At 34.0% G+C, this 19,771-nt stretch overlaps 1 protein-coding gene across 1 annotated transcript in view; it reads left to right on the top strand.

Annotated features, from left to right (window-relative positions):
* The window catches only part of eff (ubiquitin-conjugating enzyme E2 eff), a 33,750-nt gene that overhangs the window by 7,301 nt on the left and 6,678 nt on the right, over positions 1-19,771 (top strand). The window contains exon 4 of the mRNA XM_072532645.1: positions 11,805-11,988. Within this exon, the coding sequence (XP_072388746.1) occupies positions 11,805-11,988 (184 nt within the window). The remainder of the gene's footprint in view (positions 1-11,804; positions 11,989-19,771) is intronic.

Below are 19,771 nucleotides of genomic sequence, written 5' to 3'. Positions count from 1 at the left end.
TTGACATAACTCATAATTACACAATAGGCAACCTACACTAAGTACCAACCTATATTTTAACACTAGGTTTATTATTTTCTTCCCCTTAACCTTTTAATTAAATTTATGATATTTATTAAGGCAGGTTTAAAAAATAAACTTCAATTGTTATTGACATAATTACTTATATACTGTAATAAAAGTTTTCATCTGAGTGTAGAGGTATCCATAATAAATAAAAGTGACATTTATATTCCTCGGTATGTATTTTTAATATGTACATTCCTTTTTTTAAATGGGACGATTGGTGTTTCTTAAGATTTACCTTAAACTCTATCTCTGGTCTCTTATCAAGTCATAAAACACATCAAATGCTGTGATATTTCTATTTAATTCAAATAGCAATGTAAATATAGACCAGTCAAGTTACTAAAAAATAAACCTTTTTTCGTCACAACTGTGTAGACAGGTTTCACAGTTGAAATCTGTAGTATTAGATATAAAAAGACTTACCAAATAAACGAACAAATTATTTTGTTCATTACCTAAAAACTTTTATTTTTATCTAGTCTATTTAGAGATTTGATGTCAACAGACAACTTTTTCAGGAAAAAAGATACTCAAAATGAAGTATAGTAAAAGCCATATCAAGACTGATAATTAAGCGATGATCACTGGGTGTCAAACAGTGGCTTTAAAATTTAATAATTCCAATCACTTGAAAAGTAAATGATTTAATTCTCTATATTTTATGTTCAGTAAGAATGTTGGATTTTGTTATATTAAAGGCAAATCATCATCATCATTTTGGCTTTACAACCCTGTGTGGGTCCTAGCCTCCCCAAGAATTTTTCTCCAGTCGTCCCTATCCATCGCCTTCCTCCGCCAAGCACGTATTTCCATATTTCTAATATCTTGGTCTATAGAGTTCGAAGTTGTATCGTCTTCTCCAGACACCATTTTCATTTACCGCTCCATAGATGCGCCTTAGTATTTTTCTTTCGGAACATCCTAACATGTTTTCATTGCTTTTTGTAAAGTCCAGGTTTCTGAACCATATGTTAGGACTGGGCGTATTATTGTTTTGTAGAGTTTTACTTTTGTATTTCTTGATATAACTGTATTAAAGGCAAATCAACTGAATATAATATTTATATCATTTATTACACACAATAAAATTTATTTTATTAATGACATTTTAAATATACTAATCAGTCTGTATGCTATACCATACTACATAATATGCTAATAGACCATTGAAAAGTTGCATTTTTGAGAGGACCCAATTTTATTTTTTGATGTGTGGGGGTAGTTAATATAAGCTTAAGTTCAAGTTTGTGAGGTTGCCACCCTTGTCCCTCGCCGCTATCATTTATAAACAAAGATACAAATTTTATTTCGGGCCTTCATAACTTTTTTTCTGGTCATTTTACAATAAAATGGTATCCAAGCAATATTATAGGAGATCTTTTTATAAAGTAAAGTTTGTGAACGTTCATTAATTTCTCTGGATTTTACAGCGCTCTGAAGCTGACCGGGTTCTTGAATACACACAGTCTTGGAATAAGGGGTTCAAAGGGTTTTTGCGCTATATCTCAAACTAGCAACCAGACAGAAAATTGTATTAGACATTATCTGTAGAAATAAAATTGTCTACAACTTTATTTGTATTATTTTTTTATTGTAAAATGGAAAATAAAAAAGATACATATTAACAAATATACCTAAAAATTTTTGAACAAATTTTCTTTTGGGCCTTAATAACTTTTTTTCTGGTCATTTTACAATAAAAAGATGTCAGAACAATTTATAGAAGATTTTCAACGAATACTTTTCACTACAAATGTGTTCAATTTCATTAATTTCTGTGGGTTTTATAGCACTCCCGAAGTTGACTGGGTTCCTGAATACTCAAAAAATGATAAAAACGAACCATTAGGCTTAGTTTTTTATTACCTATGTTTTTATTCATATAATTTATTATTTTGTTAACATTCCTCTGGTATTCATCATCATTTTGGCTTTACAACCCTGTGTGGGTCCTAGCCTCCCCAAGAATTTTTCTCCAGTCGTCCCTATCCATCGCCTTCCTCCGCCAAGCACGTATTTCCATATTTCTCATGTCTTCATCGATGTTATCTAGGAATCTTGTTCTGGATCTTCCTCTTCTTCTTTGACCAATAGGTCTATCAAGGAGCGTTTTTCTAGCTGGGTCGGTTTGCTCCATCCGCATTACATGGCCTACCCACCTCAAACGTCCTATCTTTATGTGTTTTACGATATCTGGTTCCTGGTATATCCTATAGAGTTCGAAGTTGTATCGTCTTCTCCAGACACCATTTTCATTTACCGCTCCATAGATGCGCCTTAGTATTTTTCTTTCGAAACATCCTAACATGTTTTCATTGCTTTTTGTTAAATTCCAGGTTTCTGAACCATATGTTAGGACTGGGCGTATTATTGTTTTGTAGAGTTTTACTTTTGTATTTCTTGATATAACTGTAGATTTAAAAAGGAGATTAAGCCCAAAATATCATCTATTAGCCGTGCAAATTCTGCGGTTTATCTCTGCGGTAGTGTCATTTTCAGAATTGACGAGCGTTCCCAGGTATACAAATTCGTTAACTGCTTCGATGACGTCATTTTCTATAACAAGTGGCCGTAGTGTTTGTGGTTGCGTACCTATTTTCATATATTTTGTTTTATTGGTGTTTATTATTAAACCCATTTTTGTAGCCGCTTCCTTTAATGCTACGTACGCCTCTCGTGCTGCGTTTTCCGTTCTTCCAACAATATTGATATCATCAGCATATGCTAAGATTTGCACAGATTTGTTATATATTGAACCGGTAGTTGTGATTTATGACGTACGTATTACTTTTTCCAGAACTAGATTGAATAGTATACAGGAGAGTGGGTCTCCCTGACGTAGCCCGTTATTTGTTTTAAAAGGTTCAGAGAGTTCCCCCTGGATTCGTACTTTGCATTAATTCCTCTGGTATTATTAGTTTATTGTCTGCCTTTTTTCCGACCATTTATGAGGGAGAGCGCGTTTATTAAGTGGTATCCACATTAGACCTAATTCACTGACAATTTCCAGGCGAGATAATATTGGGCATAATTATATTAAAAATTATTTTCCAGCTATTGTTTTTTCATTTTCTTTTTTGGTCCAGGATGCGCTTCAGGATCTAATTCAGTATCGAAGGTGAATGTTTGCGAAAGAACAGAAGTTAGAATTAGCTTCATTGTGGGAAATTCATCATCTAATTCTTCCAATTTTTCAATTAATTTTAGTATTTAGTAAACTTTTAATTAGTTATTCCATAATGTCACTGCAGGTTTCACCAGAACATTTGAGGCCTACGTGTCGGCAACCACACATACTTTCCCAATTTCACTTGCATCTGCAGAAAATTAATTTCAGAAGTTCGGGGTGTGCTTGAAGTAAAGAAAATAAAATGGATACAAAAAAAATGCAATGTGCAACAGGCTAAGGAATCAAAATGTAAGTGAAGAAGGCCAGGCAGATGTAGACTCCTTCTTCTTCTTCTTCTTCTTTACCCTTAAGTAATCCCACTTTGGACATAGGCCTTCCCCAAATCAATCCAGTGTCTTCTATTTTGCGCCACTGGCTTCCAGTTGTGTCCTCCGATCTTCTTAATGTCATCAGCCCATCTCATTTGTGGTCTTCCTCTGCTTCTCTTTCCTAACCATGGCCTCCACTGTTGTATTTCGTGGTTCCATCTCTCATCCTTCAGTCGTCCATGTAGACTCCTGCTGGATCAGAATAAAGGAAGACATTGAAGCAGCAGCGAAAGATGAAATAGAAACAGACATTTGTGTCCGTAAAAATCATTGGTTTGACGATGAATGCAAGATTGCAACAAAAGAAAAAAATGGAGCCTACAGAAAGATGCTTACCCGACGAACGTTACCAGACAAAGAAAAGAGGATACACAAAAGAAAGAAAAAACGAAACCACCTAAATATGGAACGTAAATATATAGAAAACCTTACAGAGAGAAAGAATTTAGATCATTCTATAAGAAAGTTAACATCAACAGAAAAGAATTCAAGGCAGCCACAAGACAATGCAGAAGTCAGAATGGCCACCTATTAACAACAAGGAAAGATGTATTGAGGAGATGGGTGGAATACTTTAACCAGGCACTTAATATGGAGGAAGAAGAAAACCTGGAAGAGGAAAGCGATGAGGTAAGGGGAGCAGACGAGAAGGAAGAGGAACCACCAACGATTCTTGAAGTTAAAAATCTAGTAGAAACAAATCACCTGGAATAGATAATCTCCCAGCTGAACTATATAAAGAAGGTGGCCATGATACCATTATGGCATTACAGCAGCTTATAAAAGAAATATGGACACAGAAATCCCTCCCCAATGATTGGAATATTGGAATACTTTGCACCATACAGAAAAAAGGAAATATCTTTGAATGCTCTAACCACAGAGGAATTGCACTTCTAAATGCAGCTTATAAAATATTTTCCACATTACTATGTCACCGTATGGCACCATATGCAAAAAGGATAGTAGTAAAATACCAGGCTGGTTTCAGAGGTGGTAAATCTACAATTCATCAGATTGCAATACTGAAACAAATTTGGGAAAAACACTAGAATATGGTATTGATCCTCATCACATATTTATAGACTACAAAGCAGCATACAACTGTGAATAGAAGAGAAATGTTCAAAGCAATGAAAGAGCTAGGAATATCAAATCAGTTGGTAAATTTAATAAAACGTAACTCTTGAAAAAGTTGAATGTAGAGTTCGAATTCAGGGGGAACTGTCTGAACCTTTTAAACCAAATAATGGGCTGCGCCAGGGAGACCCTCTTTCCTGTTTACTGTTCAATCTGGCTCTGGAAAAAGTAATATGTATGTCACAAATCACAACCATTGGTTCAATATATAATAAATCAGTGCAAATCCTGGCCTATGCTGATGATATCAATATTGTTGGGAGAACGGAAAACGCTGACAAGAGCCGTACGTAGCATTAAAAGAATTAGCTACAAAAATGGGTTTAATAATAAACACCAAAAAAACCAAGTATGTGAAAATAAGCACGCAACCGCAAATCCTACGACCACTCGTTATAGAAAACGACGTCATCGAAGCAGTGAACGAATTGGTATACCTGGGAGCGCTCCTTAACACTGAAAATAATACTACCGCAGACATAAACCGCAGAATTTGCACGACCAACAGATGCTATTTTGGGCACAATCTCCTTAAATCCACAATTATATCGAGAAATACAAAAATAAAACTCTACAAAACAATAATGCGCCCAGTCCTAACATATGGTTCAGGGACCTGGACTCTAACAAAAAATAATGAAAACATGTTAAGATGTTTCGAAAGAAAAGTACTAAGGCGGATCTATGGAACAGTGAATGATAATGGAGTGTGGAAAAGATACAACTTCGAACTTTATAGAATATAGCAGAAACCTGATATCGTAAAACATATTAAGATAGGAAGTCTGAGGTGGATAGGACATGTAATGCGGATGGAACAAAATGACCCAACTGGAAAAACGCTCCTTGATAGACCCATTGGTCAAAGAAGAAGAGGAAGACCCAGAACAAGGTTCCTTGATAACATCAATGAAGACATGAGAAATATGGGAATACGTGCTTGGCGGGGAAAGGCGATGGATAGGGACGACTGTAGAGAAATTTTTGAGGAGGCTAGGATAGGACTCACGCAGGTTTGTAAAGCCAAAATGATGGTGATGAGTTCGGGGTGTGCTGGAGTTTTGGAAGTTTTGATTGGCATCCAAATTTTTTCATGCTTTTTAGCCCAATCTTAGGGATCGCAGTGTTTTCTGGTGATAAACTTTACTGTGGAAAGAGGCATCTTGTGTTGTGTAATGGTAGTCTTAGACCAGCACGGTACGATAATCGTTTTGCATATTGGCTATAGGTATTAGACGTTATCTAAATCTATACGGATTAGTGAATAATTTTATCCGATCCCTTTGTTGAAATTTGTGATTTTCTACGAGGCCACAAGTTTTTAAAAGGAATTAGGCTAATAGGACAGCGTTGGGTCCTTAGACTGTGGTGTAGGCCTACACCGCTTGTCCTCTTTAAACAAATAGGAGAGCGGTTTACCCCTATAAGCAGAGCATAAACAAGTTCAAATGTATTTTTTTAATTTTTGGTAAGTGGGCCGGAAATTGTTATTAATAATAACAAAAAAACAATTTCCTGAATTGCTTTGAGTAAATTCGTTTTTTAGGCGTATCTCATTGAAATAAATACTTTTTTTATCTTGGTAATTTTTTGAAAAGTGCTTAAATTTCGAGTTTAATAAGTGGATTCTATCTTAATTAAAACAATATTTCGAATATGTATTTTGAGCAATCTACCGCTGTATGATAATAAGCGTGTACAGGCGTGGAATACAGGTGCGCGGTGCTTAGTAATCTTTGTTTCAATTTAAAACTATGTTTTTAGCAAGATGGAAACCACTTATTCTTGTCAAAATATTCTTACTAATACGTGAAGGTTTAAAGATTATAAAGCTATTTGTAGAATTGTAATTCCTTTATTAGCTTTTTAGAGAAAAAAATCCCAAAAGTCACTAGTTAAGGCATTTTTTCAACAAAAAATTGCAAATTACTCGAAAAGGAAGTATTTTTCGAAAGATTAAAAAGAAGTATTTACTTTGATGAAATACATCTAAAAAAAAATACTCGGAAACGATTTGGGAAATTGATGTTTGTTATAAGTTATATGTTAATAACAATATCCAGACCCCTTAGAAAAATTTTAAAAAAATAGTACCTCCCATGTTCCATACTGTTTTTATTTTTGATAAATATGTGTCACATTTTTAAGTTATATATTTACATTTATCAATTTTTATTGATATACTTTTTAATTTTATCAGATTAGTCACCGTGATATAATATATACTGGAAATACGCTTGAACTGATTAAACTAATATCGTTAATTTGCGTCATAAATGGTTTAGAAAAACCGCATTAAACGTGCTTAAAAATGTTCTTTCAGTATAAGTGGAAAATTTCCCGTAGTGGAAATCAAAACGTCAAATAACAATGCGTTTGCGTAAAAAAATATATTTTAAATTTTGCAAATTTGATTTGAAACTGCATGGTTAAACTTGGTTATTTATGTATAAAAATGATTTTGTCTGACGACCTTCAACATTTAGATTGTATATTAACAGAAACTTTAGTTTGTCTATTTATACTTTTCTATATAAATATCTATACTAAATAAATTTATACCAGTTTTTTATTATTTTCATTATTATTTTTCTAATGTCCAGTTTTTGCAAACATCAAAAAATGTTTCCTTGTTAATATCTCGTTTTGTTTTTCTGTTAATACTATTTTAAATGTCAGATCTCTATGTCCAGTTTTTGCAAACATCAAAAAATGTTTCCTTGTTAATAGCTCGTTTTTTTTTTTCTGTTAATACTATTTTAAATGTCAGATCTCTATGTCTTAATATATTATATTTAATGTAATAGTTCGAAGTTATAGATTCTAACCTGGAATAGTTTCGTCTGCAAGCGGAAGACACTATCAAATGCGATTCGCTTAACGCATTACAATTAAAATAAATCAGATGCTTTGAATTTCGATCGCTTTCCTGAATATCTGTGTTTCTTCGAATGAAGTTTGGCGGTTGCCTTGTGTAATAGTGTGTTCAGCTTGCCTGATTTTTCAGTGATCAAGGCGACAGTTCCTTTTGTATTGGTCAAACAAGTATTTACAAATTTTGTTGATCCAAGGTACACTGAACCACAACTACAGAAAATACGGTAAAATTCTTTAGTGGATAACGGTTTTCCTGGATCTTTGGTCGATCCAGACTTTTTTGTATTCTCTTCGTTGGTTTCAAGATGCACTAGACGTCATATTTTACTAGGATTTAATCGTTTCGTTAGATAAGAAACTTTAACTTTTATTTGTCGATATTGGGGTTGATTATTTTTGTATAATTCACTTGATATCTATTGCGCATAATCGTTCTATCTCAAGAGTCTTTATAGATGTTTTAGTTGTTAAAAATATTACTGCGGACATAAATCCTAGCTCTAAGATCCGTTAAGACGTTTATGACTCCTCTCTTTTGTTTGGGGTAGTAATTCGAGTTATTCAAATAATGGTTCCTGTGCGTTGGTTTTCAGTATACTAGCATGTTCTCTATTGGATTTTTTTGATTTTACGGCACAAAAGTAATAGCTTGTAGGGCTTGTTCTAAATTGTTCGGACTTCCCATTGCCACCATCAGTCTGTTCGTAAATATTCCAATACCTATTCGGACCAACTGACAGATCGTGGGGGGCACACAACCCCTACAAATAGCGCAGATGCTGGAGGAAGATCAACCTATACATATCGGCATATTAGTTTTAAAAACCGTGCTTCTGTCTGTCTAAAGATTATTTTAACCCTTGTGTGCATACCCGGGTGCTCACCACGGCACATTTTTTTTTTAATACAAATACTCAAGCTCAAATTATACATATGCTGCGGACACACGCGGATACCCACCATAGAAAAATTCAATTTTAAATAATTTTTTTGATTCCTGTGTGTGATATGTATAATACATGTGAAATAATGCAAAAACCCAAAGAAAAGATTTATTTATTGCATTATACACACTTGGCAAAAGTTACTGCATATTTATTGGAGATAAGCTAATCACATTTGTGTTTTGCTTCTCGTCTTGATTGTTTGTTTGTAAAAAATATGGCAGGAACCGATAACTTTCTTCCTCCCTGATGCATATGGTTGACTGACAAAATAGGAGCAACCTCCACAGGATTTACAGTCCCGACATTTCACACTTTCAACTTTCAATTTCTCGTTATTTGCATGTTATGATCTCTATCTTCAATCATTGGCGTTGTAAGTTCTTGGCTCAATTGATGTATAACTAGCCGTCGCTGGTGTATTTTTTTTGCAACATTTTATTATTTTTATAAATGAGGTATGAAGCGAGTAAGGCAATATACACTCGCGATCATAAAATCCGGGTCATCTTGAAAATTTCAAGTTTCTTCAATATTTTTGCCTCTGGTGCAGTAATAATCTTTTTTTTGGCTAATGTATTTTTTATTTGTCATCAATGTTTGTTTTAAAAGAAACAAATGATTTTTTATTGTTTTATTGAAAAAAACAGAAAACAAATCAAATTGTTGATAAAACAGACATACGAAAAAATATATGGAAAATACAGAACGTGGTAAAAAATCAGTGAAATTTCAATGACCAATATCGTGTATTGCCTCCCCTTGCTCTAATAACCTCTTGCAGACGACGGGGCATACTTTCAATTTTTCTCCGGATTACATGTTGTGGTATGTTATTCCACTCACTCACTAACAGATCCTTAAGCTCCTGTGCGTTGTTAGGAGGAGGTGTATGGGTTTGAATACGTTTTTTCAAATAGTCCCAGAGATGTTCGAAGGGATTCAGGTCCGGAGACCTAGCTGGCCAGGCTACCCTCGTAATTCCAACTTCGTCCAAGCATGCGACATGCGATCGCACGTTGTCCTGTATAAAAACGGCGTTTTCTCCAAGCCCTGCCATGTTGGGCATAACCAAAATCTCCATGCCTCCACCAAATGGCATTCTTGGAGCAATGCAAGCTTGTGAAAATCGTTCACCGGTTCTCCTCCAAACTCTTACACGTCCATCGGATCCAGTTAGGCAGAAACGGGATTCATCTGAGAATAACACTTTGCTACAATCGTTAATTCCCCAACGCGCGTATTGTCGAGCAAAAGCTAGTCGTGCAACTCGAGGCACCCGGCGAAGTGGCGGTCCTCTAGCCATTACCCGAGAGGATAGTCAAGAAGAACGAAGTCTTCTTCTGACTGTTGCAACACTAAAATTGCGATTTCGTACTTCCTCTAGACGATTTGATGCATAACCGCTGTTGAGGTCAGATTTAGTAAAGACAGAAACACAAGGAAACGGTCATCTAGTGCCGTGGTTGTTGTTCTTCGTCCAGAGCCAGGTCGCCTGGTTAGCAAACTTGCCTCCTGAAAGCGTTGAAGCACTCGTTGAACCGTAGAAAGGCTTACGCCTACAGTTCTTGCGACTTGCCGTTGAGTGTGACCGTCTTCCACAAGTGCAACAATTTGTGCCGTTTCAACAGTCAAAGGCATTTTTGTCAAAAAATAAACACTAATAATGGCACTAATAAACACTAATGGTGGTAACAATAAACGTTTGTCCGTTGCATTTGAACAGTCGAAGCACAAACGAGACATTTAAAACAAGCGGAGTTACAGGTAGCGTTCATTTTGGGAAGTGTGCACTTTACCCCGAAATTGGCACTATTGGAATTCTTTGTTACAAAGGAAACCGCAGCAATTCTCAGAAACATGCATTAGTTTATATTTGTGTTATTATTATTTACGATAAAGCTCGTTAAAAATGAAATATCGGTGATTTTCAAGGTGACCCGGATTTTATGATCGCGAGTGTATATAGCATGTTAAAAAACATGAGTACTGGCCATCTGTGCCACAAGGGAGACGTTGTATAGAATATCTACTGATCATTTGGTATATAGTGTCGACGCCAGCGTTATATTATAACTAGATTAAAACTTCTCCATAAGATTTATTCGTGGTGTGTATTGTCTGTCTCCAAAGATCTCTGTCCCTAATAATTTCTTTTAACTCATGCATAGGTCTTTTGCATATTCCTGTAATTTGGTCGATTTATCTTGTTGAAATCTTCCTCGTAATTCGTAATCTTCGACCTTTTACCTTGAGTAATAAGACTTTCCATGTTTTCTGTGTCTGATCTTATAGCATGTCCAAAGTATTTTAATTATTAGAGATGGGCTTTGCTGGATAGTCGTCTGCTAATTGTTAGCTCATTTAGAATTGAATTATTTGTCCTGTAGTCGATCCACAGAATTCAGTGATGTATATATTTCTTGAGTATTGGGAATATTAACCAGTTGATAAACCTCATTTTTAGAGTTTGTGAAATTTGAGAGTCCTTCCATATTTTGGCCATCAAGTGAGGTGGTATAATGAATTCCCTAAATTTTTCTATTATTTGTTTTATGTTCAGATGATGTTCTCCAGTAACTCTACCTTTGATAAATCCAGTTTGTTCTTGGGGTATTTCTCTTTGTAGGAAAGTTTTCAGTCTCATTGATTATATTTAGCATTATTTTGATGGCATGTGAGATAAAAGAGATAGTTCTATAGTTGTCGCATTTATGGAAGCTGCATTTTTTATGTATTGTAGATGTTGTCCAGTCGTCAGACCATTGCTTGGAATGCTATATTTTGTTACAGAGCAAGTGAAGCAATTTTATTTCAAAAATTAATTAAAATCCTTTGTAAAAGGTATTATTTAAATATATACCTTTTACAAAGGATTTTAATTAATTTTTAATATATGGTATACAGCCAAATACAGGAAAGTAGATTACTTGTGAATTTTATTTCAGTTTTTTCTGTGACTTTGAATATGCTTTCCGAATATATACAAAAATATATTTGGATGATGCATTATGTTGATTTTCTTTGAGAAATAATTACAGACATACAATATTTTTGTCGCTATCTAGGCACGCATTAGAAATAGGGCATTAAAAAAGGCAATGAGAAGAACGATAATACCATTTGATTATATAAATTCATTACGTTAAGATGAAGTCAAATATATTGCCTATTATGTTGGTTTATCCATTAATACAAAAATAACATTATAAAAGTTATGTTTCGTCAATTTTTCGAATATTCCCAGTTTTAACTGTATTTTCTTTGTTTTTACAGCCAGATAGTCCATACCAAGGCGGCGTATTTTTCCTAACAATACATTTTCCAACAGATTACCCTTTCAAACCTCCAAAAGTGGCATTCACAACAAGAATCTATCATCCTAACATTAATAGTAATGGTAGTATTTGCCTTGATATATTACGTTCTCAATGGTCTCCAGCTCTAACTATTTCTAAAGGTGAGTAAAAATGTTACCTTATTGTTAAGTATTGTGTGCCGATTATATTGTAGATTAAATAAATAGCAGTGAAATATTTTTTTTTAGTTATTAAGATTTTTTGTTCTGTGAAGACGTCGTCTGTTCAGCTTCGAAGAAAAATGTTCATTCTAAATAATTAATGTCGTTAATACGTTGTAAATGTGGTTTAAAAGTGCAAATTTTTAACTTTTCGATTGAACCGTAAATACTGTTTTTCTACAAGAGATAAGGATATCAAAATAAAGTTTAATTATAGTGCGGGAACTTTGCGATAACTATAAGTTCGACAAATCAACTAAATTATAAGCGGCAACAACAGATCACAATTATTTAATCCTTTTATGGACGTAAACAAATGCTAGTACCATTTTAGTTTGATTTTTTTTTCAGATTTGTAGGAATCAGTCCATTCTTAGGTTATTTTGTTTTTATATTTCTTTCATAATTTTTGATGTGTTTTCACTTTTGTTACTATTTTGTTATGTTACTTCCTAGTGGTATCAATTCCGTAATTTCTCATACTGAGTTTGTGTTTTCTTTCCTCATTATATGGCCATATCATATTGACCTTTGTACTTTTATTGCTCTCGGTTTGTTGTCGTTTTTCGTTAATTTATTTTCGTTAGGGCAAGGCCTTTATTTTCGTTAATTAATTTAGATCCCAATATTTTCTTATTTCTTCTTTCAAAAATTTTAATAATCGTTCTTCCTCTCTTACCTTTTAATGTACCTGCATATGTACAACTAAAGCTAATGTACAACAATTCATAGAGTCATTTTGTTTATCTTCATTTTTGTGTTTCGGATTATCTCTGAATATATTTTTGTTTAATGGAAGGTTACTGTTTCCTTCTTAAATTCTACTATTGATGTGTCCGATTCATCAGTACTCTTAAATATTTAAACTTTTTCTCACGAATACTATAGTTCGGTCATTGACGTACAATACACAGCACTGTTGAAAGGACGTCGCCTTGTCTTTTTCTGTATTATATTGATATATCTTAAAACTCCAATCATTATTTTCCTATTTAACTTGTCAAAAGCTTGTATGAAGTCTAGAAACAACATTTGCACTTCTGCAGTTCTAGTACACATAAGATTATTTTATCATTTGTTTTAATGTTTTTTCCTAAATTCTTCTGGTAATATTGGCATATTCGCGTGCAATCAGGTCCGTGGCATCATATAACCAGTATGAAATGTCATTCATGTCATTTTTGATTTTGTGATCATTAAAGAATTTACTGTGGCATAAACTTTTATTTTATAAACGTCATTGTGCTACTAAAGGACAAAGTGTTTGTCCAACAAATAGATGTAGTGATATATTATGTAGTGATATATGTAGTGATATATGTAGTGAATATTAAGAAGTGTGGAGTCATATCTTTTACTCGCAAAATCGACTACATTCAAAATAATTATAGAATTGACAATTGTGTAGTATCTAGGAAAACCAAATGTAAAGATCTGGGAATATACTTACAGGCTAACATGAAATTTAATGAACACTATATAAATATTGTTAATAAGGCGTACAAAATATTGGGATTTGTAATAAGAAATTCCAAACACTTTAGTATAAACACAACCATTAGACTATATAACGCATTAGTCAGACCAAACTTGGAATATGCATCAGTGGTATGGACTCCTGAAGCCAAAGTTCATATTAATCATATAGAAAAGGTACAAAAAAGATTTCTAAGATATTTATACCTTAAGAAATACAATGTGTATACTCACCTTACGCCATCAAAAGAGTTGCTTCAAATATTTGGCTTGCAGTCATTAGAGCAAAGAAGAAATATGCATTGTGTTGTGTTTATTCATAATATCATTAACAATGTTAAATATAAGACATGTGGTTTGATCAACTTTATTAGGTTTCATGTGCCAAAGGTCAACCTAAGGGTAAACAGTAATGACCTATTTTCTTGTAGTCCATATAATTCTTGTGCAATAATAAACTATATGCAATATCAGTGTAATGAGTTAATAAAGATCTGTGATATAGACCTCTTTACCTGTAGTGTAAGGGATATTAAAAAATGTTATGAATAGATAAGTAATGGACTGAATTTTAAAATTTTATTAACTTGTGTCTTTTTTTTAATGTGTTTTACTTTCTTTGTTTTTATTTTGTACTTGTGTGTATATTGTAGTATATTGTATTTTTTGTGTGTATATTTTTATACCAAGTAATGAGCACTCTTACATGTAATTACTACCTAGGTGGTGTTTGTAAGTTTTAATAAATAAATAAATAAAAATAAAATAAAAATATATCCAAGTCCAGTGTGAATATATTCAGAGTTAACGTAGATTGGATATGTTATATTCCAGATATATAAGGAACCTGAGACATAAAAGACAACCCAAAGAACAAGCAGAATTCCGGGCTAGATTCTTCATATATTAAATGCTAACGGGGGTTTAACGGGGATATCCTTCGTCTGGATCTCTTTCTCCGTGCACCTTGACTTATAGTATGATTTGAAGCAAATTATTTATGTAGGAAATATAAAATTAGCTGGTTAATTAACTAAAGCAGTAACAAAAAAGAAACATATTATGGTTAAAAATATAAGAACAATCAATTTTCACAACTCAACACAATCATTAGCGGCCAAGATTTTATTTAAATAAAAACCTCATACTCTTTATTGTTTAAAAAAAAAACTGGATTCGTGACAGATTGTTGAAGAGATGCGCTTTCGTTTTAGCAGCTTAAGTTTAAGACTTATTGAATTCTGGCCGCGTCTGCAAGCAATTTAATTGAGCCCAGCCTGTGAGACGTGTTTACCCCTTAGAATTACTGGGTGTAAAAATTCATTGGAGCGAAGTGTATTAATTCGTGTATAAACAGGCATCACTCCACCGCGCTCCAATGCTCCAGACTATAGCACTCTGATGCTCGACATGGGCACAACTATCAGCAAATGCTCTGTATCTCCTGGGTAATAGAACTCCAACATGGTACCCTAACCATTCAAATTCAAGCCAGCGTTAAACACTTTAGTCCTGTTATCCTCTTTCTGGCCATGTCTTAAGGGTTAAGACACTATTTAAGTCGAATACGTAGGAATAGCCAAAATTTACAATCACGTGCCAACCATTTGCAGGTTTTCCTACACAAAATATTTAAAGGTATATATAATTTATTGTCAAGTGGTAATCAAAACTTGCTGTTAATAAAATATGTAGAAAGTACCAATTTTGAGTGAGAAATTTAAAAATATTAGCAAAAAATTAAATTAGCGATTCAATAAAGTCATAGTATGTTAAAAATATTACAAATGTTAGAAATAAAATATTTCCCTAACAATTTTCCAAGCACCGTTCATGTGGGTTATAGTGAGAATAAAATTAGGGAAATAATAAACAAGGGCAGAGCAGTGGCAAGACCCTTAAATTCTCTTCTCTTCATCATGTTTGGCTCGACAATCCTTTGTTGATCCTGGTCTGCTCCAAGATTTCTCCTTCTGGTCATTCTGTTCGGTTTCTGGCGACCTGTTGCCATCTTCTGATTCTTCTTCTTCTAGTGCCGACTCCACTAATGAAGGTTGGTTGTAACCATTGCGAATTCGTCTCTATCTTCTGCTTCTCTTAAAAGCGTTTATGTGTTCAACCCGGTCCAGTCGCGAATGTTTTTCAGCCAGGATATTTGTCGTTTTCCTTCGATTTTAGTGTTCATAATCAGCTGCAACAACTCGTACCCCTATTTTTAATACCCCTAAATCAGTCTAACTCCATCCAACCATCTAATTCGTGGTCAGTCTCTGCTTCTTCCTACAGGTGTTTCTGTGGTTAGCTTTTTGACAATCATGCTGTCTGGCATTCGTATTATGTGTCCCAGTCGCTGTGGTTTAATTAACGTTACGACGTCTGGTTCATTAAAGAGTTGGTATAATTCAAAGATATATCTTTTGCGCCATTGTCCTTGGTCGTTTATAGTTCTAAATATGGAATATTCTCAAAAGTGTTTTATCCTTTGGCGTTAGAGTCCATGTTTCTGTCCCATACGTAAGGACGGGTATAGGAGTGTTTTGTTATACTAATTTTAGTTCTTTGAATGTTTCTTAAATGTAATTGTTTTTGGAGTCCATAGTATGCCCTATTTATGAGGTTTATTCATCTTTTAATCTCTTAGCTTATTTTGTTGATAGTACTCACTAGCGAACCAAGGTATGTGAAGCTGTTAACAAGTTCAAAGATATGACTTCCAAGTGCTGTCTCCCATTCCTCATTTGCTATAGTATCCTTAGTAACCAACATGTACTTGGTTTTGTCTTCTTTGATGACTAGATCGACCTGTTTCGCCGCCTTTTCCAATGCTAGGAAATATTGCTCGACATCTCTTGCTACGCCATATTATGTCAATGCCATATGTTAAAAAAATATCATTACTAAATATTTCTCAATTTCATAAAAAAAAAACTCAATACCAAAGTTTATGGACTTAATGCAAACTGCAAGGTTTCACTGATGGTTAAAATCTGATCTCGTTAGATTAGGTACTTTATTTTCGCACCTTGTACATGCAGATACCATATATAAATACCTTCTAGAATTGGAAAATAAAGTCAAGATTAGTAGTAAAAGTTAATAAAACAAAGCAGTTATTTATATATTCATATAGACAAAGAAATTGATAACAAACCAGTATATTTTGTTAGATAACAGTGAATAAATTTTTTTCTCTTCTTATTTGCAATAACAATAAATATATTTCGAAGATGAATTTAAAAAAAAATGTTCAGATCAAAAAATTTATGATTTATTTATGTTTATGAAAAAATAAAAGGTTCCTAAAAATAGTAATTACTATTGAAATGGGAATAAGCCACAATTACAGGTTAAATTAATTTTATTGACGTTACAATTTCCACTTCGGAAATCGTTCTCAAAATACAAACATTAGTAAATTTACTATTTTGAGAACGATTTCCGAAGTGGAAATTGAAACGTCAATAAACGTACTTTACACTTTAATTGTGGCTTATTCCCATTTAAATAGTAATTGCTTTAAAATGCCATAAGAAAATAGCTTCAGAACAATACTAAAAATAGTAGAAAAAATAATGAGCCGGTATGAACGAAGAACGTTGCAGAGAAAACCATATTGAAATATACACTCGCGATCATAAAATCCGGGTCACCTTGAAAATTTCAAGTTTCTGGAATATTTTTGCCTCTGGTGAAGTAATAACCTTTTTTTTAGGTTAACGTATTTTTTGTTTGTCATCAATGTTTGTTTTGAAAGAAAAAAAAAAGGTTTTTTATTGTTTTTATTGAAAAAAGCAGAAAACAAACCAAATTGTTGATAAAACAGGCATACGAAAAAAATGGAAAATACAGAACGTGGTAAAATGTCAGTGAAATTTCAATGACTAATATCGTGTATTGCCTCCACTTGCTCTAATGACCTCTTGCAGACGACGGGGCATACTCTCAATTTTTCTCCGGATTACATGTTGTGGTATGTTATTCCACTCTCTCACTAACAGATCCTTAAGCTCCTGTCCGTTATTAGGAGGAGATGTTAGGGGTTGAATACGTTTTTTCAAATCGTCCGAGATATGTTCGATGGGATTCAGGTCCATAGACCTAGCTGGCCAGGGTAACCTCGTAATTCCAACCTCGTCCAAGTATTGCATACTGATCGTGGCAACGTGCGTTCGCGCGTTGTTCTGCATCAAAACGACGTTTTCTCCAAGCCTTGCCATGCTCTGCATAACATGTTCTTCCAGAATCTCCGTAATGTCCCTTCGTGCAGTTAAAGACCCATTTTCGATGAAGGGTAATTCTGTGCGGAAGTCGGAAGATACACCTCCCCAAGCCATTCTTGGCGCATTGGCCAATGGCATTCTTGGAGCAATGCAAGCTTGTGAAAATCATTCACCGGTTCTCCTCCATACTCTTACACGTCCATCGGATCCAGTTAGGCAGAAATGGAATTCATCTGAGAATAACTCTTTGCTCCAATCGTAAATTCCCCAATGCGCGTATTGTCGAACAAAAGCTAGTCGTGCAACTCGATGCGCCAGGCGAAGTGGCGGTCCTGTAGCCATTACCCGAGAAGATAGTCCAAAAGAACGAAGTCTTCTCCTGACTGTTGCAACGCTAACATTGCCATTTAGTACTTCCTGTAGACGATTTCGATGCATAATCGCAGTTGAGCTCCGGTTTCGTAAAGCCTGATACACAAGAGAACGGTCATCTCGTATCGTGGTCATTCTTCTTCGTCCAGAGCCAGGTCGTCTGAATAGCAAACCCTTCTCCTGAAAGCGTTGAAGCACTCGTTGAACCGTAGAAAGGCTTACGCCAACAGTTCTTGCGACTTGCCGTTGAGTGTGACCGTCTTTTACAAGCGCAACAATTTGTGCCGTTTCAACAACAGTCAAGGGTATTTTTGGCAAAAAATAAACAATAATAAACACTAATAATGGCACTAATAAACACTTACGGTGGCAATAATAAACGTTTGTTCGTTGCGTTTGAACAGAAAGTCGAAGCACAAATGAGACATTTAAAACAAGCGGCAGTTACAGGTACCGTTCATTTTGGGAAGTGTGCGTTTTCCCGCGAAATCGGCACTATTGAAATTCCTTGTTGCAAAGGAAACCGCTAAGACTACAACAATTCCCAGAAACATGCATTAGTTTGTATTTGTGTTATTATTATTTACGATAAAGCTCGTTAAAAATGAAATATCGGTGATTTTCAAGGTGACCCGGATTTTATGATCGCGAGTGTATAAAAGTAACAAAACTACATTGAAGATGCAATATAGAGGTGTGGTAGATTGTAGATTTCAACGGGCTAAATGTATTCAGGGTAATGTGTGTTAAGTGTTGCGGAAAGAAATTATCAAAAATATTGCCTGAATTTTCGTATTTTGATAACTGCTCATCTTCAAAGAAAAACCATAAACTATTTCTACCTCGTCCATTCTTCACCGGCTGTTTGTGTGTTCGCCACATCACCACTTTTTTTTTGTTTTGTTTCCAAATAGCATTTTAACCAATAAATAAATAAATATGCGTCAACTAAATACACATATTGATTAGTGATTAGAAAAAATTAATCTATATAAATAAAAATGAATCGCCGAAATGTTTGTACGCTCATAACTTCAGAACGACTGTACCAAATTTGATAATTCTTTTTTTGTTGTGTTTGTTATTATGAGGACAAGGTTTATGTAAAAGATAATTTTCAAAAAAATTCTAAAATTGTACGGAGAGACGTAAAAAACAGTTTTTCCGTCGTTTTAAATCCTAATATAACTACTAGATGGCGTCATACTATGGTTAACAAAGGAGGTTATGATTAACAAAAATGTCAGTATTGATAGATTGACATAACGACCTAGTTATATTTGGCAGCTACAAATAATAATGAAATTTCAACATATCAAATGGAAAGATATGTCAATGAGGCGGTTTGGAGTATATCTTCATTTTCCATACACAAACGTCATCCCACTGTAGTTAATTTAGCTGTTCACCTGGTGAATGTACAACGACAACGTTGAAAAGTTACCTTTTCTTAAAAGGATTTTTGACAACATATTGTTAGATAAATTTAAGTTCAGCGATAAGTCAGAAAGTGTTTATTATTAAAATAAAATAAAGTAAAACAGAACAAAATACAATCAATTAGAATAAAATAAAACAAAATAAGGTAGAATAAACTAGAATGACATAGAATAAAATGAAATGATATAAAATAATAATCTAATATAAAATCAAAT

This window comes from Diabrotica undecimpunctata, chromosome 5 (assembly GCF_040954645.1).
Source record: "Diabrotica undecimpunctata isolate CICGRU chromosome 5, icDiaUnde3, whole genome shotgun sequence".
NCBI classification, from domain to species: Eukaryota; Metazoa; Arthropoda; class Insecta; order Coleoptera; family Chrysomelidae; genus Diabrotica; species Diabrotica undecimpunctata.
This window is presented reverse-complemented; position numbering and strand designations above follow the sequence as displayed.